At 41.9% G+C, this 20,592-nt stretch overlaps 1 protein-coding gene across 1 annotated transcript in view; it reads right to left on the bottom strand.

Moving 5' to 3' along the window:
• PDE3A (phosphodiesterase 3A) overlaps positions 1 to 20,592 on the bottom strand; it is a 399,551-nt gene that overhangs the window by 139,307 nt on the left and 239,652 nt on the right. The window contains exon 2 of the mRNA XM_090043568.1: positions 3,539 to 3,589. Within this exon, the coding sequence (XP_089899694.1) occupies positions 3,539 to 3,589 (51 nt within the window). The remainder of the gene's footprint in view (positions 1 to 3,538; positions 3,590 to 20,592) is intronic.

The raw sequence follows: 20,592 nt of genomic DNA, 5'->3' as shown, positions 1-20,592 counted from the left end.
AGCTTTTATATTTAAAGAGAATTAATATCATTGGACTTGTGTGTTTTGCTCTCTGTTATCATTTCATAATGATAAAGGAAGGACCATAGAGTCCTATGGTTACACCTGTGTATTCAGCAAGCCAAACATGGCTCAATGACAGCATCAAAATTATTTTAACAAGTAATTCCCATCCATGCAATGCCTTAAATAAATGATGCATGTAAAGTGTTCTGTGATTCTCCAGTGAAAAATAATTTACAAGTACCAAATAGTATGTTAGATTTGCTCAGCAGGTAATAATTAATATAATCTGCATACTTGGAATGCAAAGGGAGATAATGATAAAATGAATTCCATTAGGTCACAGTTTCCCATATTTTATATATAATATGAGACAATACACACACACAGTCTTGTTGTGCTTCATTCGTATTATATATATGAATGAGACAGTATGGTTTAATGGGCATCTATCTCAATATAGGCAGGTAGAGATATACCAGTGATCTTCATGATTGCAGTGGGAGGAAAAAATAGGAAGTATAACTTGGAATTATAATTTTGGATTTCTTAGTTTTGTACTGGGATAAGAACTCTAATTCTGTATTAATGTATTTGTATTTAATATTCTATGAAGAAGTCTGTGCAGTGGTACACCACTTAACCAAGTCGGAAAAAAACCTTCCCATTCACATTAAACACTATCTGATTCTGATCAGATTTAATAACGCATTTCTTATACGGGTTTTTAACTTTAGGTGTTCCCTTGATACCTGAAATTGACCATTCATCTGTTTTTCATAAGGCAACCTAAAATTCCTTTTAACTAGACAAGCTTCATATGCTCTAGTGCAGTGGTATCCAAACTTTTTGATTGCGCATCCCTATCAGTAAAAAATTTTTGAGCACGCACCCTCAATATATGTATATTTATATAAATATACATCTAAATAGAAGTTCTAATATTTTCTTCCCACATCCCAATGGATCGTCTTGCGCACATCCCACTTTGGAGACCACTGCTCTAGTGACAGAAGTTCCAATATCACTAATGAAGGCTGGGAAAGACTAGGGCCTGCCTAGTCTAATTCAAAGAGGGGTAAGCCTTACAAATTAATGAATAAATATTTTTTTTAAAAGGTAGAAAGCAACATGACATTGGCAAGAAGTACAGTAGCAGGTTTAGTTATCTAAAATCTTATGTCTTTTACTTGGCATGTTTACTTTCCATTCGACTATGGTGGCACACAAGGAAATTAACTTCATTCACAATCAGGAATCCCCACAAGTGTAAACGTATTTTATGAGCATCCAGCTCTGGCTAGCTAGGCCTTACCCTTTGCTTCATTCCCATAATGTAAAGCAGAAAAAGAACATATTTTACAAGCAAGTCATTGCAAAGTACAAACCAGTATGGCTTATGCCCCATATCAAACACAAATCAGGGGAAACATGTCCAGTACTTGAAAAAGAATAGATTCTAGTAGAGTAAGAGAGCTTGTGGTTTTATTTTAAAGCAAGCAGGTTTTTCCAATTCTCTCTCCATTAAGGCACCTGGATAATGTTCCCTAAAAAAAGGCAAATCTGAAATCCAGTGCAGTGATTTTTCTTTTTTTAATCCCAGAGAATTAATAGTCTATTGGAGACCTTTTAATTGCACCTGTTTTATGACTGCTCTTTTCTGAAGGAACCTCTCCACTACACTGAACTACCATATATACCTGAATGTGATGATTTGCATTTTAAGATTCACCCCCAATAATCAGATTTTATACATGGAAAATTTATAAATGTATATAATTCTATAAATGTATAGAAGGGTCATCTTAACTTCTTCCACCCACCACTGCAGTAGGGAAAGCAAAGGCGGAGGGGGCAAGTCATGGGACAGGCTAGGGATCTGAACCCCATCCCTTCCCTTTGTCCCCCCCCCACCACTTGCATCCCCCTGCCACCTGCACTCCCCAACAGTGCCTGCACCCTTGTGACACTTGCTCCCCTTTTTGCCCTTCTCCCCTCCCCTGCTTAGGACATGGAGTACATGGTGGCCCCAGCCACAACTGAGGCTAAACAGTGGGGGGAGGAGGGGAGGTCAGAGGAAGGTGGATGAGGGGAGCAGCAGCTGTGACAGACTCCAACCCTAGATCGGGGCTGTGGCTAGGGCTGGATCCACAGCAGCTGCCTGCCCCCCTGCCTTGTACATGAATTCAAGAGAAGGAGCTTTTTCTCGCTGTGAATCCAATCCTTTGTGTTGCATTCGAGTAAAAATGGTATATGGTGTCCAGTTAGGGGTCCAGTCATTGCAATTACATTAATCATTACAAAGAGATTCCTCTATCTCAGAAAATCAGTAATGGACATGTTTCCTTTTATTAAGCCATTGTGAGAAGCCAAAACAGAATTAAATACATAATCTATTTCAAAATGCTATGGTATTCTGCACCAACAGATACAATCACTCCATCATCAATTTAAGCTTTGAAACACCACAGAACTTATCTTTCCTTTTTTTAATAGAAGCCTATCAAACACATTTTAATGTGAGGAAGAAAAAAATATTTAAATACAACAGAGTGGCAGAAACTTTTAACTTCTCAGGGCTTCTTGTTCATAAATATCTTGTTGCTTCATTCCATATGCAGTCTGAACACCTTGACCAAAAATGCTTACCAATAATTTACCTTCTCCCCCCCTCCCACCACACACACAGACCATTCACTCAGAGTACATAATATAAACTTTTCCACCCTATTTCCACAAACATACATATTTGTAGATACTGACTTAATGTCCAGGTGACCTCTCCATTTAGTAATAAGCCAGGACATGTCAACCTCCTCCTCAGGAGGAAACAACACAGCATAGTTGGCTGACATAGTAAATGCCCTCCCAACTCCCTCATCCCCTTGAGAAAAATCATGGCTGTACTGAAAGGAACAGCAACACTTGCATCCACTTCTGCAAGAAGTATTTCACCCTTTCTCTATACTGTAGGAGCACTTTTTAAAATAAGACTCCCATAGGACAGATAAGATAGAATCACCACCTATTTTCTCCAGAAAGACATCTGTCCTCTGTCACACCTTTTTACTTGAAATCTGTTTAGTTTCTGATGTAATGCCAGCAGTAGAATTTAATTTGCACCCAACCCACAGACATACATTAAAAACAATCACTGAATGCTGCTGACAGAGGCAGTGGCCTTTTCTAGATCTATTCAGATTGTGTTTGAACAAGAATGATATTAATCAAAAGTTGTCACTGTCCTTTACTCTTTGCCCCATCCTGAAAACATGCATGTGACTGAATTTATTCAAGTAAAGTCTCCTGGGCATCCACAGGATGAATTACTTGAATAAAGTTACTCATATGCATGTTTACAGAATCAATTCACTAGTTTTCCCTAAACTTATTAAATTTAATGTTTCTAGTTTTCTTAAATTCTGCCATTCCCAGGACAAGATAAAAAGAAAAGGCTGTAACATATGCTGTGAAAATCAGCACCCGCACTAAGCTTACACAAGAGCAAAAACGGAAAATGTCAGCAGTAACCAACCTGTGATCCTCTGGGTCCTCGTTTATGATCCCATTCTGAATGTCCCATGAGCTAAAAAAAAGAAAGCATAGGTTAGAGCAAATGATGCCTTATGCTGATTTGCTACAAGGGAGTTGCATTTTTGTGGTAATTTACAGTTTTTCTTTTAAATTACATAAGTTTATTATTTTCCTATTTAGTGAATACACTTTCTAGCTATTACTTTTTAAAAAACACAACTTTCAATTTACTTACTTGAATTCCACATTTCAACAATCGTTAGGACTATATCACACCTACCCCCACACAGGCAAAACAGATTGTGCTGATGCAGGTAAAATTCCCATTGACATAAATTAAGATTTGGCCAGATGTTCAAAAAAGAACTGGCAAGAAACATGCTGATAAATCAATAAATAACCAGATTATCAAGAGCCAAGTTTTGGCAAAATGCCAATGCAGATTTTATACACATCAGAGAAACTAGCAACTCCGGCAAGTCTCTGACAACTAATAAAGTATTTGGATTTACAATACTAAAATACACTATAATACAAAAGCAGAAGTATCCTCCCTGGGAGAGAATGGGTTTAGGTCACTCCACTATTTTAGAGGAAAAGTATTTGTGAATTAGATGAGGTGAGTTCAGTGAAGCCCACTATTTCTGATTTAAATTTCTAACTGAAATTAAGATTTGTGATGCTGTACAACTGTTTATGTAACAGAGTTAAAGCTCCATTTATTTTCTGTGGTCCAAATGCAACTTGTATGACGTATGTCAAGTAAGTGTCACATTATCGTGGGTACAATCACCAGATGGAGGATTGAACAGACTTTGCCATCTGTCCATGCAGCCTCAGTAGAATTAAGCTTCCTGCATTTTCTCTGTTTTACCTTAAAAATTATACTTACATATGAACACACTAAAAACACATGGAACCCACATCTGTAGGGTTACTTTATAGATTATGGAATTATAAAATTCAGGATGTCTTGGGAATTCATTACTATTTTGGACCAATTATGAATATGGTAATTGACCTGTAAATTGTTAATTTAACAATAGGAAGAATAAAGGCATGTTTCATGTCCAAGCTAACCTTGTGTACTCCAAAAATCAAGAAAACAAGAGCAATTGTCTGTTACTCATACCAGCATAAATGCATTCAAATATATGAATATGCATGTGAAATAGAGCAGGATAAATATAGAGTGAACACTTTAGTTAATTGCAACAATCCCAAATCCTTTCATTTAGTCTTCAGTTCTCACAGTTTTTCCCTTTTTCCAAGTCCCTTCCCAAAACACAGTGCCACAAACAGAATTCCTATACCTAATCCAGTAGTAGCTAAGCACGGTTTTACCCTCTTATTCCTTTGTGCACACTGGATACTACAACCACAGGACAAAATGCCGCAACTCATTTTTTTTTAGGAAGCATAAGGAGGCATGCACAGAAATTCTTACACACTTCATCAGCTATTTCTACTCCTTTTCTTCAAGGGGAACCTTCATATTTATGCTTCAATCTATAAACAATAGGGGTGTGTGAAACAGTCCATATTCAATTTGGATTTGGCCTGAATCAGAGACAGTGATTTGATTAGTTTATTCGGATCACTGTCCCGATTTGATTTGGCTGAATCCAAAGATTTGATCCTGATTTGGAGAATCAGCGATTCAGCCATAGACACAGCTTTAAATGTTTTTTTCTATATACCTCAAGGTACCAGGTATGGCTTGTGAATGCTGCGATGGTGGGGCGGATAGGGTGTCCCATAAACCCTATCCGGAGGGAGAGGAGGATCCACGCGGTGAACCAAAGATAACACGCTGGTGTTATCGGGAAGGCTTTGGCTTCCATGACCACAGCCCGCTCTTTGGAGAGAGAGGCAGCGAGCTGCTGGGAAGAGATGGCCTCCACCTCTCTCCCCTGGGGAGGAGGCTCTTCTCAGCCAGGCTGGCTGACCTGCTCCACCGGGCTTTAAACTAAGCCCGCTGGGGGATGGGGGGACTACTGCCCCTGCTGGCCCGCTGAACGGCCCTTGCAAAGCCAGCAGACCAAGGCACTTAAGGGGGCACTTAAGGGAGCTCACCCCTGCCCCAGCCCTGGCACAATCTGTGGGCAAGGCAAGAGCCCCCAAGGGCACACTTGCCTGCCTGTACACTAATGCCAGGAGCCTGGGCAACAAGCAGGACGAGCTCATCCTCCTGCTCAGTGCAAAGAAATATGATGTCATTGGGATAACGGAGACCTGGTGGGACTCCACCCACGACTGGACCACAGGTATAGAGGGCTATACCCTATACAGGAGGGATCGTGTTGACAAAAGGGGCGGGGGTGTAGCTCTCTATGTTCAGGAAAGCTACATGTCCCTGCAAGCCGATGTTGGCGACCGGCATGGACAGCTAGAGACCCACTGGGTAAAAATTCGTGGGGAATTTGGCACAGGGGACACAACGGTGGGAGTCTACTACAGACCTCCCACTCAAAGTCCCGAGCTTGACCAGGAGTTCGCCCGGGAACTGACTGAGGCCGCTTGCTCCAGGACCTTGGTTGTCATGGGTGACTTCAATTACCCGGACATCTCGTGGGAAGATCACTCAGCTAAATCTGAGCGGGCGCAAAGCTTTCTCTCGTGCGTGGATGACCTCTACCTGACTCAAGAAGTCTATGGGCCAACGAGAGGCAAAGCGCTGCTTGACCTGGTACTGGCTACGGGGGATGACCTAATCAGCGACCTAGTGATTGATGGGAAGTTGGGTGACAGCGACCACAAGCTGATCACCTTCACCATCCGCCGTAAAGCTGGCAAGTCAGTCAGCAACACAGAAGTCCTTGACTTCAGAAAAGCCGACTTTGACAAGCTCAAGAGGCTAGTCGGTCAGGCCCTCAGGGACCATGACCCCAGGGAGATGGGAGTTCAAGAAGAGTGGTTGCTTCTCAAGGAAGCGATCCTCAGTGCACAAGCTAAATCTATTCCAACACGGAGGAAAGGCAGCAAGAAGGCACAGCAGCCCCCCTGGCTCTCCAGAGACCTAGCGGACCTACTGTGGCTAAAAAGGAAAGCCTACAAAGGATGGAGGACGGGATTCACCTCCAAGGAGGATTACTCCGCGCTGGTCCGGTCCTGCAGGGACCAAACCAGGAAAGCCAAGACTGCAACTGAACTCCAACTAGCTTCAGGCATCAAGAACAACAAAAAGTCCTTTTTCAGATATGTGGGGAGCCGGAGGAAAAGCAAGGGCAATGTTGGACCCCTGCTAAACCAGATGGGGCAACTGACAACTGACGCCCAGGAAAAAGCCAACCTATTAAATAGGTACTTTGTGTCAGTCTTTCATCAGTCACATTGGATGCCCATGCCTGCTATGGGACAGGGAAATCTGGGTGAGGGGAATCCCCTACCCTCCATCAATACTGACCTCATGAAGGAACACCTTGAGAAGCTGGATACCTTCAAGTCAGCTGGCCCTGACAACCTGCACCCCAGGGTACTCAAGGAGCTGGTAAGCGTCATAGCCCAGCCCCTGGCATGGATCTTTGAAAACTCCTGGTGCTCTGGTGTAGTGCCCGAAGACTGGAAGAAGGCCAATGTGGTGCCGATCTTCAAGAAAGGGAGGAGAGTGGATCCGGCTAACTACAGGCCCATTAGCCTGACTTCTATCCTGGGGAAGATCTTAGAAAAGTTTATTAAGGAGGCCATCCTTGAGGGACTGGCCCAGGCTAACATTCTAAGGGACAGCCAGCATGGGTTTGTTGCGGGTAGGTCTTGTTTGACCAACCTCATTTCCTTCTATGACCAGGTGACCTATCACCTGGATGAGGGAGAAGAGATTGATGTCATATATCTTGACTTCAAAAAAGCTTTTGATCTGGTATCCCATGATCACCTCTTGGCCAAACTGGCCAGTTGTGGCCTTGGCTCCACCACTATCCGCTGGCTGGGAAATTGGCTTCGTGGTCGGACCCAGAGGGTTGTGATTGATGGCAGTCACTCATCATGGTGCCCTGTGACCAGTGGGGTCCCTCAAGACTCTGTCTTGGGACCCATACTGTTCAACATCTTCATTAATAATGTGGACATTGGAGTTAGGAGTGGACTGGCCAAGTTCGCCGATGACACCAAACTTTGGGGCAAAGCATCCACGCCAGAAGATAGGCGGGTGATCCAGGCTGACCTGGACAAGCTCAGCAAATGGGCAGACGAGAACCTCATGGTGTTAAACACTGAAAAATGCAAGGTTCTCCACCTTGGGAGGAAAAACCTGCAGCACCCTTATAGGCTCGGCAGTGCTACATTGGTTAGCACTACAGAAGAAAAAGACTTGGGGGTCATCATTGACCACAAGATGAACATGAGCCTGCAATGCGATGCTGCGGCTAGTAAAGCGACCAAAATGCTGGCTTGCATCCATAGATGCTTCTCGAGCAAATCCCGGGACATAATGCTCCCCTTGTACTCGGCCTTGGTGAGGCTGCAGCTGGAGTACTGCGTCCAATTTTGGGCTCCACAATTCAAAAAGGATGTGGAGAAGCTTGAGAGAGTCCAGAGGAGAGTCACGCGCGTGATCAGAGGTCAGGAAAACAGATCTTACGATGACACGCTGAGAGCCATGGGACTCTTTAGCCTGGAAAAGCGCAGGCTCAGGGGTGATCTGATGGCCACCTATAAGTTTATCAGGGGTGACCACCAGGATCTGGGGGAACGTCTGTTCACCAGAGTGCCCCAAGGGATGACAAGGTCGAATGGTCACAAACTCCTGCAAGACCGTTTCAGGCTGGACATAAGGAAGAATTTCTTTACTGTCCGAGCCCCCAAGGTCTGGAACAGTCTGCCAGCGGAGGTGGTTCAAGCACCTACATTGAACACCTTCAAGAGTAAATAGGATGCTTATCTTGCTGGGATCCTATGACCCCAGCTGACTTCCTGCCCTTTGGGCAGGGGGCTGGACTTGATGATCTCCCGAGGTCCCTTCCAGCCCTAATGTCTATGAAATCTATGAAACCCTCCCCCCCTCCCATGTGCTCAGCAGCAAGCCTGAAAGTTGACCGGAAATACTTCCAGCCCACTTCTGGGTCCACTGCCAAGTGCGAGGGGGACCCCCCCCCCCATCTGCGCTCCCCTGGCTTGGCAATTGGGCACAGGGGACCCCAGGCGGCCCCCCAGACCCAGAGGCACCAGTTGCCAGGCCAGGGGGGAGGGTCTCCTGCATGCTCCCCGATGGACTGAGAAGTGGACGAGAAGTGCTTCTGGTCCACTTCTGGGTCCGCTGCCTACCATGATAAGGACCGCCCCCCCCAACGCTCTCATGGGACACTCCATCTGCTCCAGCATTCACGAGCCACCTGGTACCTTGAGGCATATAGAAAAAACATTTAAAGCTGTGTCCATGTCCAAATCATCAAATCTCTGATTCGATTCGGAAGGTTCTGATTCTATTCAGAGAAATTAAAGGGTCTTCTGATTTGTTCAGATTTGGCTGCTGAATCAGGCCGAATCTCTGCCAGATTGAATCAGTAACCAAAGCTTTGCACAACCCTGTAAGCCACCCTTTCCTGAGCACAATCGCACACTGAGATCCTTCAACCTGAATCTACTCCTGCCCAGCACCTGCAGCTTATTTCAAGCTTGTCTATGCTGTCCTCCCATTTGCAAGCTACAGCTGGCCATCCACCAACCATGGCCACTATGCTACCAACCAGGTACTTCTTACTCCAATACTCAATATGTAAGCCCCAACTCCCAAACAGCTCAGCCTTCTTTCTGTTGCAGTTCCCAGTATGCTGCCTCTTGACCCTGCTTCTTCTGCTCACAGGCAGTCTCTGGTTTCCTCATAAGCCAGGTTTCCCCAGACTGTGGCAGTACTTCCTTTTCAGGTACTGAATGGATTCTCAAGTTCTCTCCTGGCTAGATGCCAGCAGTCATTTTGGCAAATTTTATTAGTAAACATCTGTGACTCCTAATAGCAAACTTAAGCATCCTTATGCATTTCTGTAATCTGCTATGCTATCATAAAAGAAACCTTTTTGTTGCTGCCATAACTGTTTCCACAATGCATGGTGTCCATAACAAATATTGATCTTTCTACACTTCAGGTATTTTTTGTATTAATACACTTTGCAAAACACAGTGGTGCATCTGCTGGCATGAAATAGAAATTCCAGTTTAAGAGACTTGTATAATTATAGAGCACTGCATTGCTTGTAAACAAATGTATGGTCCTAGAAGTTGCACTTACAAAATCAACCCTATTTTCTTTTATAATCTGCATAAACCGGGTTTGCGTTAATATTTAGTTTTTCCTGAAAATACAGAATACTGATTCTTTTTTTCCCTCTTCGCTGAAGCTGAAACCATTCTTGTTCACATCTTGTCCCAAAGAAAACAAAACAAGAAAAAATAATCACTCCTGTTCAAAGGCCTTGAGTTTTATAAAAATGTACAAATGAAGTAGCTATAGCACAACCTTCCATAATGCTTCTGCATGTGTGGTACCTTTTTTTTAATGACTACAATGGACCAATAGACTAGATGCCACATTGTTTACCTCTGTAAGCCACACTTTGCGAGATAAGTTCCAAAGCTTGAAAAGATTTCCTTTCAATAGGCAATCAGTGAGTGCTTGAATATAATACACAGAAAACCAGCAAAGCAATTATGCTAGACTATCAGACTGCTCAAAATTCATTATGTCTACAAGCTTAACAGAAATCAGGATGAAGAAAATGAAATAGCTTTTAAAATGACACAGTCAGAAAAATGCAGAGCCTGGATTAGTCTATTTTCATCTTTTTAAATTTTAACAAGTGATGTAAATACAGCTTTTATTTGATCAGGGCATAGCAGAAAATGAAGATACATATACATAAGAATAGATTTTTCAGTGGCAGGATGCAAGTTTATCAACTTCAGTGTTAAAGGATAGGTTTATTCCCCAACTCCTCTTTCAAAAAGCTGCTCTATTGGATGTAGAAGGCCAGTGGCTCTTAAGCCAGACAGCTACAGTACAAGGGCTGGGCAAACTCACCATGATGAAATAAATGTTTCACTCAGCTAACAAATCTCACCACTTCCTCTCAAGCAATGGGAAAACAAACATACAAAGAACATGAAGCACAATCTGCCAACACTTACCATTTCTGTTAGTCTCACAGGGAGGTCAGTCCCTTCTGAATCTTGAACCCAAATATACCCTAGATGCTAACCATTTGGCCACATCCATACAAGCATGCACATGTGTTTTGAAGCACCTCAAAGGTACTCTGGTTTCATTGACTAAGTTCAGAAAGTCAAAAAGCCTGAAGATGAATCATTTCAATTAGTTTAAGCTGTAAAGATTAAACCGATAAGCAAGTAAAGACATTCACTTTTGATTCCAGAAATGCAGCCACATGCCTCTAGTGGCCCAGGCCAGAAGCTGGGGGACACTAGGGCATGCCTCCCTGCTCTGCTGGAGCACACAGCTTGGGCCAAGGCTAGCCCACCTACCCTGCAAAGCATCCCAAAATGCTGGGGGACTGTGAGTTAACTTTAATCTGGAGGATATCTGAGATGGGAATGCGATAAACTGATCTAATATAAATCGATTAAGTCTGATGCGACATCTATCCATGTTTATCTTAAACTGGTTTTAGTCATTTTGAAAGCAGTTTATGTGCAAGTAAACTTCCATTGTGTTACAGATTTGAACCAATTTCCAATCACTTGTATCAGTTTGTGTGTAATTTCTGTCCCTGGTCACTGTGATGAGGAGGGATCTTTAAATAAATGATGTGCACTTTCTGGCTTTATGGATGGGGGTTTTTTTGTTTTTTTTAAATGGAATTCATGGTTCATAGGCAAGAGTTTTTAATGTCTTCTTTCACAGGCTGCCTGTAAATTTACAGGCAGTTAGCAACCATGTCTTGGAAGCTGTTCTGGCAAAATGTGAAAAAGCACTACGTAATTTGACTGCCACATCCAGAAAAGAAGGAGTCTTCATTCACCCAAAAGATTAGACCATAAATAGCCTGGTAAACCAGCTTTAACACAACGTCAGCTATTGGGCAAGGCAAGATAGCTTTCAACAGTAAGAACATTTGTTTTGTGCCCAGAAATGCTTGAAAGTATAAGGTGTAAGGTGAGGAAAAAGGTTTCAACTAAAGGCAATTGACCCTCTCAGCCCTGCAAATTGGTTAATGAATATTCAGGACAAAATAGAGACACTACCCCTACCCCCTGTCTAAGCATGACCCTTGTTTATGGCAGAGGGAAGAGTAAAGGAGAGGGGTTAGCAGTCTCTTTCAAGTAGGCCTCCAGACAGCAGCTCAGAGATCTCCCACACTCAGGAAGGAAGAAGCATGTACATTTGTTTCATACAAACGCTCTTAAAACAGCCAAAATAACTAACAAATTATAAAAGGGAAAAACATATTCTGCATTGGTGCAGGGGGTTAGAGTAGTTGACCTTTCAGGTTTCTTCTGTGATTCCTATTTAAAATGTACAGAGAAATTTAGAGCAAAAACTGGAGAAGAGAAAAAACTGGCCCAACCAATGATGTTTTTTTTTTCCCCAGGGACTTATTTTATGCTTTCATTAGGGATACTAGTTAAGTCTCTAGTCTAGCCTTAATATGAAGCAACTGCTTAAAATGTAAATCAAAAGTAAATACAATATAATCTGTCAAAAGCAAAAAAAAAAAAAAAAAAGACAATAAAAACAGTGTTATGGTTGTTGAAGAATTATGAAGCATAATGAAGAAAACTTAAATGAAAATATAACATTACCAATTATCACCATTTAACGTACAATATTCAGTATACATTTTACAAGTCCCAGTATCTGGAAGCATCTGATTAGGTGGAGAATCTTCGCTCTCATTAAAATAAAAGAAAACAAACAGTTCTAATCAGCATGAAAAGAGGGGAAAGCTTAAGAAGGGGATTTAAATGCATTCTAAAGATTTAGAATCCAGAAAAGAAAGATATTTAAATGATTAGGTGCTTTTAAAAAAATAATAAAGTTTTAATTTTTTTGAATGCTTGGAACTGCAAATATACAAAGAAAGTGGAGCACTCATATTATGAATATCTTCATAGTTTGGGTAATTATACTTACATTTTTAGAAAGGGAGAGGGCCCCCACAGAAACATTATGTAGCAGAAGTTTGCAAGTGCAAGCTGGTTTATTTAAGCAACAACTCTAACACATAACCTGTTGGAGCTTTTTGAGGAGGAATGAGCAGATGCTTTGGTGTTAACTGCTTCTGAGCACTATTAAAAAGTACTAAAATTGTGTGTTTAAAAGATTTCAAACCGCATTATAACATGCAAGGAGGCAGAAGATAAGATTTTGTTATGTAATATCTTTCCTGTTAATATCTATTGAGTTTTCAGAAGTTCCATATCTAATCAAGGGGGATCTATTCTTCTACATTTCTTTTAGATATAGTCACACACCCACATATGCACGTGTATATATCTGTATCTATTTCTATATTTATATCTCTATATCTACACACACAAGTTATATTTGTGGAGTACATACATAATTTACATAAACTTAGGCACATAACAGAAAATTGGTATGATGTGTATAATGCAGAGTTCACTGAAATAAATGGATGTCTGTCTATTCAGTGGGCTTTGTATGGGAGGGCTGTCACACATTCTTAATAAAATTGCTTAGGTTATATGACAAACTCCACCATTTTTCACCCCTGAATGAAAAGATTCAGACTTTTAGATCAGAACTGGATTCTTAACTTTCTATCCTACTTGGTGTAAATCAGAACACATCTCTCCTTCCCTAACAATTAAGTTAAAGCAAGTATAAGTACAAAAGATTGGGAAAACTGGGGAACAGAGACTCAGAGTATTCATAAAAGGGAACCATATACTATAATTCCTGCCTTCTTCATTCTCTGGTAGGTTATTTTTCTACATAGATAATTCATGGTGACATTTTGAAAAATTTCTAGAAGCAATTGAGGACAGTTAGACTGCACAAGTAGTTTTATTTGTTGTTGTTTTTTTCTTGGAAACAAGTAATAGAACATCCAATGAAATATCGAAGATTTTCACAGCTGGGAAAAAGCCAGAAGTTACAGCTCACAATTTGAGCTCACTCTAATTTGGAAAACAGGGCCCAATATAGGGATGCACTGACTATATGTGGGAGGAAGTTTAAGTACTTTGATTTTTCCATTTTCAAAACATATGTGACACATCCTGCTCTGGCCAAACCTCAGAAGACTGGGTTGAAATAGCCTAAAGATGTAAATCATTATATTTCCACTAGGTATTATTATATAGCAAATTGTACAATGATTGTTGCCCGCTGTGATGTGTAGTCATATGACAATCATTTTATTGAAATGATATTATGCTGTTTTTGTATCATATTTTCATTGCAATAAAGAAAAATGCTTTGTTCCAGTGGAATGCTTCATTATATGAAAAACAAAGCCTTTTCAGCAACCATTCACAACTTCCCATGGTTTTATGCTGGGTTGCATGGTCAGCTTTAGACACAAGGAAAAAACAAGTCCCTCTCCCCCACGCCTCTTACCTTTTCAGTTCACATTTTTGCCTCGTATTCCTTTAGCACTAGGACTGGAACAGGAGCAGCTCCATAACCATTCTTTCCCAATAGCATGTAGCCTTGCTAAGCAGTAAGGTCACATTTGGTTTAAAAAACCAAGAGAGGCCTTTTAAGTACTACTTGGTCAAATGCAGATTCTTCAAAAGTTTGAGGGTTGCTGGATGACAGTTGGAGATGGGGAAGTGATTTAAGAGTGAGCAGGAAATAGAGGATAGAAATTTAGTTTGGAAAAACACACCACTGCTTCATATTGAACATTTATACTTGGCAACAGTGGTAATGCAAAAGAATCATCCTGGAGAGTTGCTTCATGGAAACTTTCCCCTGTAAAACAAGTGCCGAGTGGGCTGTTTATTTAAGTGAGCACTTAGAAGCTGGTATCATAATGACACTGGAAGCTACTGATGCTATCTCTCATTGGTGTTGGCTAACCATTATGGTCTGGCTTCTAGGCATGCCAAGGTCAAACAATTAATCACCATCACCACAATAGTGTGCACAAAGCAGTGCAAAAATATAAAAGTCTTCAAGCAGATCGTGATTTGGACATTGGACAGTAGGGTCAGTAGGAAAAGTAAATCTCTCAACAACTAAATGATAAATGAGATGTTAGCTGAAGCACATGAAGAACAACATAAAAGGAAACAACCCAAAAATCCCAGGTTAATAGTGAAGAAACTGTCCCAAGCACATAATCATGGACTCCATTTCAAAGGAATAAAAAGAATGAGATCATATCTGGCACTGGAAGAAGAGGCAAAAGAAACTACATTTTTAAGGATTTTTCTCATGGCAGTGTATGACCTTTTATAATACTTCCAGACAAACTGTGTTTGACTTCTTTAGGAATCCTGGCTTCAATGCACTGGGACAAGAGAAACAAAGTATATAAGTGAGGCCAATTGGAACTGGCATCACTGTAATCTATAGAGAAGCCATCTTGCACCCATTGTTCCATATTTTATTGAAACAAATATGCTTAATTTCCTTCAGATTATAGGTTTCACTGGGGAAAAAAGAGAAGTATAGCTTGAGGACACCCACCTAACCTATATTTTTTTATGGATGGGATTTAAAAGAAATGGAATTCATGGTTCATAGGCAAGCAATGCAGTATAATTTGCCACAAACTGTCTTCCATATCAGTGATAATATTGAAAGAAAAACCTAGATTTTCCTAATATTTTTAGTAGCATCATTCTGCAATTCAATTAATTGGTTTCTATATCAGACTAGACTTAAAATACACCATCTCTTGGAGGACTGACCCTGAAAAAATACACCACTCACAGAAAAAACTACTGCCATAATTTATTTGGAAGCAACAGTTCATTCTTAATAAGCTGAGGACATAACATGCCACAGAGCCAGAAAGATGCTGGTATTAGCAGATGCAGAATAGATTTTGTTTATTTCTGAACTGCTGCATGGTTCCTTGATGACAACCTTTTTAGGCTGTGGGCTGGATGCTACAGTTGGGGTCAGAGGCGGGAGAGAGGGTAGGTATTAGGATCCAGCCAATATTGCTGATTTTCCCCATGGTGGCATGATGAAAGCACCCACTACTGCTTTTCCTCATGGCATCAACTGACTGAAGCCCTATGGCAGTTCCAGCCCACAGGCTGTAGGCTGCCAATCCCTGCCTTAAACAGATACCTAGTCAATGGGTTTTCAGTTTTTATCAAAGTATTCACCCAAAGACACTTATTGTGTGCGACTGAAAACCACAACGTGTGAGAAAAACCAATTTTTGTGTTGTTCAAGCTGAGACAAAGCAAATGAGAACACAAGGTTTCTGACATGGCAATATCTGTGTTACTGAGAAGGGTCCTCTGTAAGGGAACACTCATAGCTTCTCTGAGCTGATGGAAAAGACATGAAAATGAAATGTTAGATGTGTAAAAGTACAATGGAAAAGAGGAGAAAAGTTACCATTTTAAATATTTGGTCACTATTCAAAGTGGATACATTAGGTTACCATAGTTCAAATGTACATATATACCCGGGAGCATGGCCACCTCCCCTTGTGGGGTCTGCACCCTACTGGGGTCTCTGCTGGGCCAGCTGGAGGAGCTCCAGGCTGCAGTCCAGAGACTGCGTGCCATCAGGGACTGCGAGCAGATGTGCTCCCACTGCCAGGACCTTCTCCCCCAGGAAGTCTCCTTCCAGGGCAAATGAGGACTCGGGGACCTCCCTTACTGTCCAGCCCAGGGGTTGGACCAAGGTGGTCAAGGCCCACTGCACTAAGGCCCCTGCCCTGCTGGAGCTATGCAACAGGTACGAACCTCTTGCAGCCCCAGCAGAGCCTGCTGAGTTGCCAGCTCCCGCAGGCAACATGAGTACTACTGTAGCTACCGCCCCCACTCTCCCCAAGACAAAACGCAAAGTGTTTGTCGTTGGAGACTCCATCCTGAGAGGGACTGAGGGGGCAATCTGCTGCTCCGACCCCTTAGCCCAGGAAGTCTGCTGCTTCCCAGGAGCCCGCATGTGAGACATTGCGGAGAAAATCCTTAAACTCCTCCAGCCCACAGACCACTATCCCATGCTCCTCATCCATGTGGACACCAATGACACAGCTCAGAGCACTCCCTGCTGGGTCATGAGGCACTACAGGGATTTGGGAGTGGGGCTAAAAGGTCTGGGGGCACGGTGGTGTTTTCTTCAATCCTCCCAGTCTGGACTACAGGCTGAGGAGGGAGAGGAGGATCCAGGTAGTGACACCAGCACCACAGTCTTTGGTTCATCAGGAAGGCTTTGGCTTCCATGACCACAGTCTGCTCTTTGGTGAGAGAGGCAACTGCTGGAAAGGGATGGCCTCCACCTCTCTCCACTGGGGAGGAGGCTCTTCTCAGCCAGACTGGCTGACCTGCTCCACCAGGCTTTAAACTAAGCCCGCTGGGGGAAGGGGGGACAACCGCTACTGCTGGCCCACTGAACAACCCTTGCAAAGCCAGCAGACCAGGGCACTTAAGGGAGCCCACCCCTGCCCCAGCCCTGGAACAACCGGTAGGCAAGGCAAGGGCCCCCAAGGGCACACTTGCCTGCCTGTACACAAATGCCAGGAGCTTGGGAATAAACTGGAGGAACTTGTCCTCCTGCTTAACGCAAATAATTACAATGTCATAGGGATAACAGAGACCTGGTGGGACTCCACCCATTACTGGACCATGGGTATAAATGGCTACACACTATACAGGAGAGATCAAGTAGACAAAAGGGGCGGGGGCGTAGCTCTCTATGTCAAGGAGAGCTACGCATCCCTGCAAACTGACATTGGCAACCAGGGTGGATGGCTGGAGCCCCCAAGGTCCGGAATAGCCTGCCACTGGAGATGGTTCATGCACCTATATTGAACACCTTCAAGAGAAATTTGGATGCTTATCTTGCTGGGATCCTATGACCCCAGCTGACTTCCTCCCCCTGGGGGAGGGGGCTGGATTTGATGATCTTCCGAGGTCCCTTCCAGCCCTAATGCCTATGAAATCTATGAAATATTCAAGTCCATGTTTGTACAATTAGTTTATTAAAAAGGGGCAGAACTTTTTAAAAATTATTTATATCTCTGTTTTCCCACAAAGAATCATCAATTCCATACTAAGAAATACCATAGTCAGAGTACTGACACTGTCATAGAATGGACCAAATTATGAATCTACCACAATGAAAAGCAGATCAGTCAGAAAAAATAATTTTTTGTCATCTAAACTAACAATGAAGTCAAACATCTTTCTTCTCCGAGGAACCTGTTCCATGGAATCATAATGTAAGTTCCATTATTTGTGCTCCCTCTGACACAAAAGTACATGCCACTAAGAATATATCTTTTCGCATTTAATTCACAGCTCTCACTATTTAGCACAAAATCCAGTTCTTCTCGAGACAGTTATACCTGTGTCACTTGTGAGACTTCAGATATCTTATACAAACTAGTTATCATATTGACTCAAATACAAGACAATCATAATCCAAATGGGGAAAAAAGGCCTCACACTTGCATACAAGAAAACCTCATTAAATACATTGTTTATTGTTAAACTGGTGCCAAAAATAGCACGTGTTTAGTAATGGAAACAAACAATGAAGTTGATTAAATGCTGCCAACATGAAGCATGACAATAAAGCACATGACCCATATTAGACAAATGTGCTGATGGGAAACTACAAGGCTAAACTAGTGCAAATCATATCAATAAGTTACGTGGTAGTGCCCGTTACACACAGTGCCCCTCAGCACTGACTCTTTTACAAGTCACGGTGAACCACATTGCATACATTTTTACTTCCTCTTCACTCTTACAGTTGAGCTGTGCCTTTCCCATTTCCCATAATTCCTGTTTCTTCAGCAGCCTTAAATGTTTGGCAAACGCCACCAAACAGAGCCCCAAACGGTTGATCCAGAATCCCTCTGTTGGCCCCTCTCTCAGCCTATCACATATGATTAGTATAGCCGCACCCTGTATGCGGGGGAGTCACACCAGGTTGTTCTGTTTGTCATCTGCATATAAATGTTTTGGAGTATCCCAGGACTCGTGACAAGAACACCCGGTTCCAGTCATGAGTGAAGGGCCAATTAGCAAATGGATCCTTCGTGGGGTGCATCTGGAGTACACACACACAAATGGAGCAGTGCCAAGTTGCAGAATCACCATGACTAGAAATGCTGGTGATTGATGGGGCCCAGCCCAATAAATTATATGGTAAATCTTTGAACTAATATCAAACATAGTTTGCACTATATATATAAGTAGGTACAAAATGTTGTTGTAAAAATGGTTTTCTGGAGTACCTATTGTAAAACTCGCAGCACTTTCAAAACAGGTAAGCTGCATCAATTCTGAATGAACTAAGTCTATGAGTCATATATACAAATGATTATAGCTATGTTTAGTTCAAAGTCAGTGAAATTTGCCCCTGATTTCAAATGTGCTCAGGGAGAGCAGAATCTAACAATAAGAAGAGGCAGAAGGAGCTGTAGGGGAAAAAAGTTAGGGGGGCAGAGGGCAAGGGGGCCACTTGACCCCCCAGATGTATTTTCCCTGCTGTAGCAGTGGGAGGGTGACAAATTCAAGGCAAATGTCCAATAACTGAATTCTGTAACTGCAAAATAATAACAAATTGATACTTTTTCCAGTTACATAATCTAATTACTGGTGGGTCATCTTATATTGAGTAAATATGGTAGTTTTCTGTATAGTAATTGAGAGTCATGCAAAACACAATGAGTTAACAAAAGCTTCTAAATGGACCCTGGATAACTTGGCTGATTCACCAACAAAACTAATCCAACAGATGAGAGTTCACAAGCAAGTTAAATTGTTCTGGAGTTTGGCCTGGGTGAATATGAACCAAAGCCATTAACTGAAATCGCATCACTTTTTGCAGCCCATATGAAATGAGTTTTCTTCCTTCAAGTTCTAGTGGATAAGTATCTACATTATAAAAACCACCTTTGGTCTACTTATTTTTATTGGCGGTCTCAGTAGGAAACTCAGGACCAAATGAGTATGAAAGTTAAACCTGCAGAAATACTTCCCCGGGGAAAGAACTGAGCCATATTAGCAAGGCAATTTAGACCCTCCTGCTGCATACATTATGTTTCCACTGTGTATAGAGGACTTAAGTTGCCCAGAACCACCAACCCAGAACCTTTCATAGGATCTAAAGTTTGCATCCAAAAAGGAAGAAAGGAAAGAAGGAAGGAAAAAGTGGGACATGCCCTTCCCCCTGAAGTCACACATGCTTCTGTACGGCAATTTTCAAGTGCTCAAATACTACAGGCAATTAAACCTGCAAAAGGAAAGTCTCAATCAAAAAGCTTCAAGTGTTTATACAGATCAAGTATATCCCTGCCTTGCGTGCACTTGTGGGCAAATGATAAAATGCAAAATAAGAAAAAAAAACCTATCTAGACATTTTTAACACAGAAATTTGATATCTGATTGATAGATAATATAAAACCCATGGCTTACTGGGATTAGTTTGTGTCCGGATTAAAATTCTTCCTGGCTCACAGAGATGGGGTTAAATGACAAGTGAACTAAAAGCATGAATTCAAAACAGAAATATAAATTTCTCATAGATTAAATGGACATCACTGCATTTCCTATAATAACATGCTAACAACACTCTGCTTGTAGTTTTATGATGCAAAAAAACTAAACAACTTAGGGTGGTGTCACACTTTCAATTTCACACTTATTGGCTAGGGACAGAAGTTACATATAAACTGGTTTAAGTGATCAGAAACTTGTTTAAATCTGTAACAGAACATATGCTCAGGGCACATAAGCTAGTTTCAAAATGGCCAAAACTGATTTAAGATAAACCTGGCTGAATGTAGTATCAGACTTAACTGATTTGGGTCAAACTGGTTTATGCAACTTCTGATACAAGGGGCCCATGGGGAGAGGGAGCAGGGGAACTCAGTGCCCAAGATGAGTGGTCTTTCCTTAAGGAAACAAGACTCAGGGCCCAAGCAGTGACCATCC

Source organism: Crocodylus siamensis, chromosome 4 (assembly GCF_052110815.1).
Source record: "Crocodylus siamensis isolate JL-2025a chromosome 4, ASM5211081v1, whole genome shotgun sequence".
NCBI lineage: Eukaryota > Metazoa > Chordata > Crocodylia > Crocodylidae > Crocodylus > Crocodylus siamensis.
The sequence above is the reverse complement of the archived record's forward strand: the minus strand, read 5'-3'. Positions and strand labels throughout refer to the sequence as shown.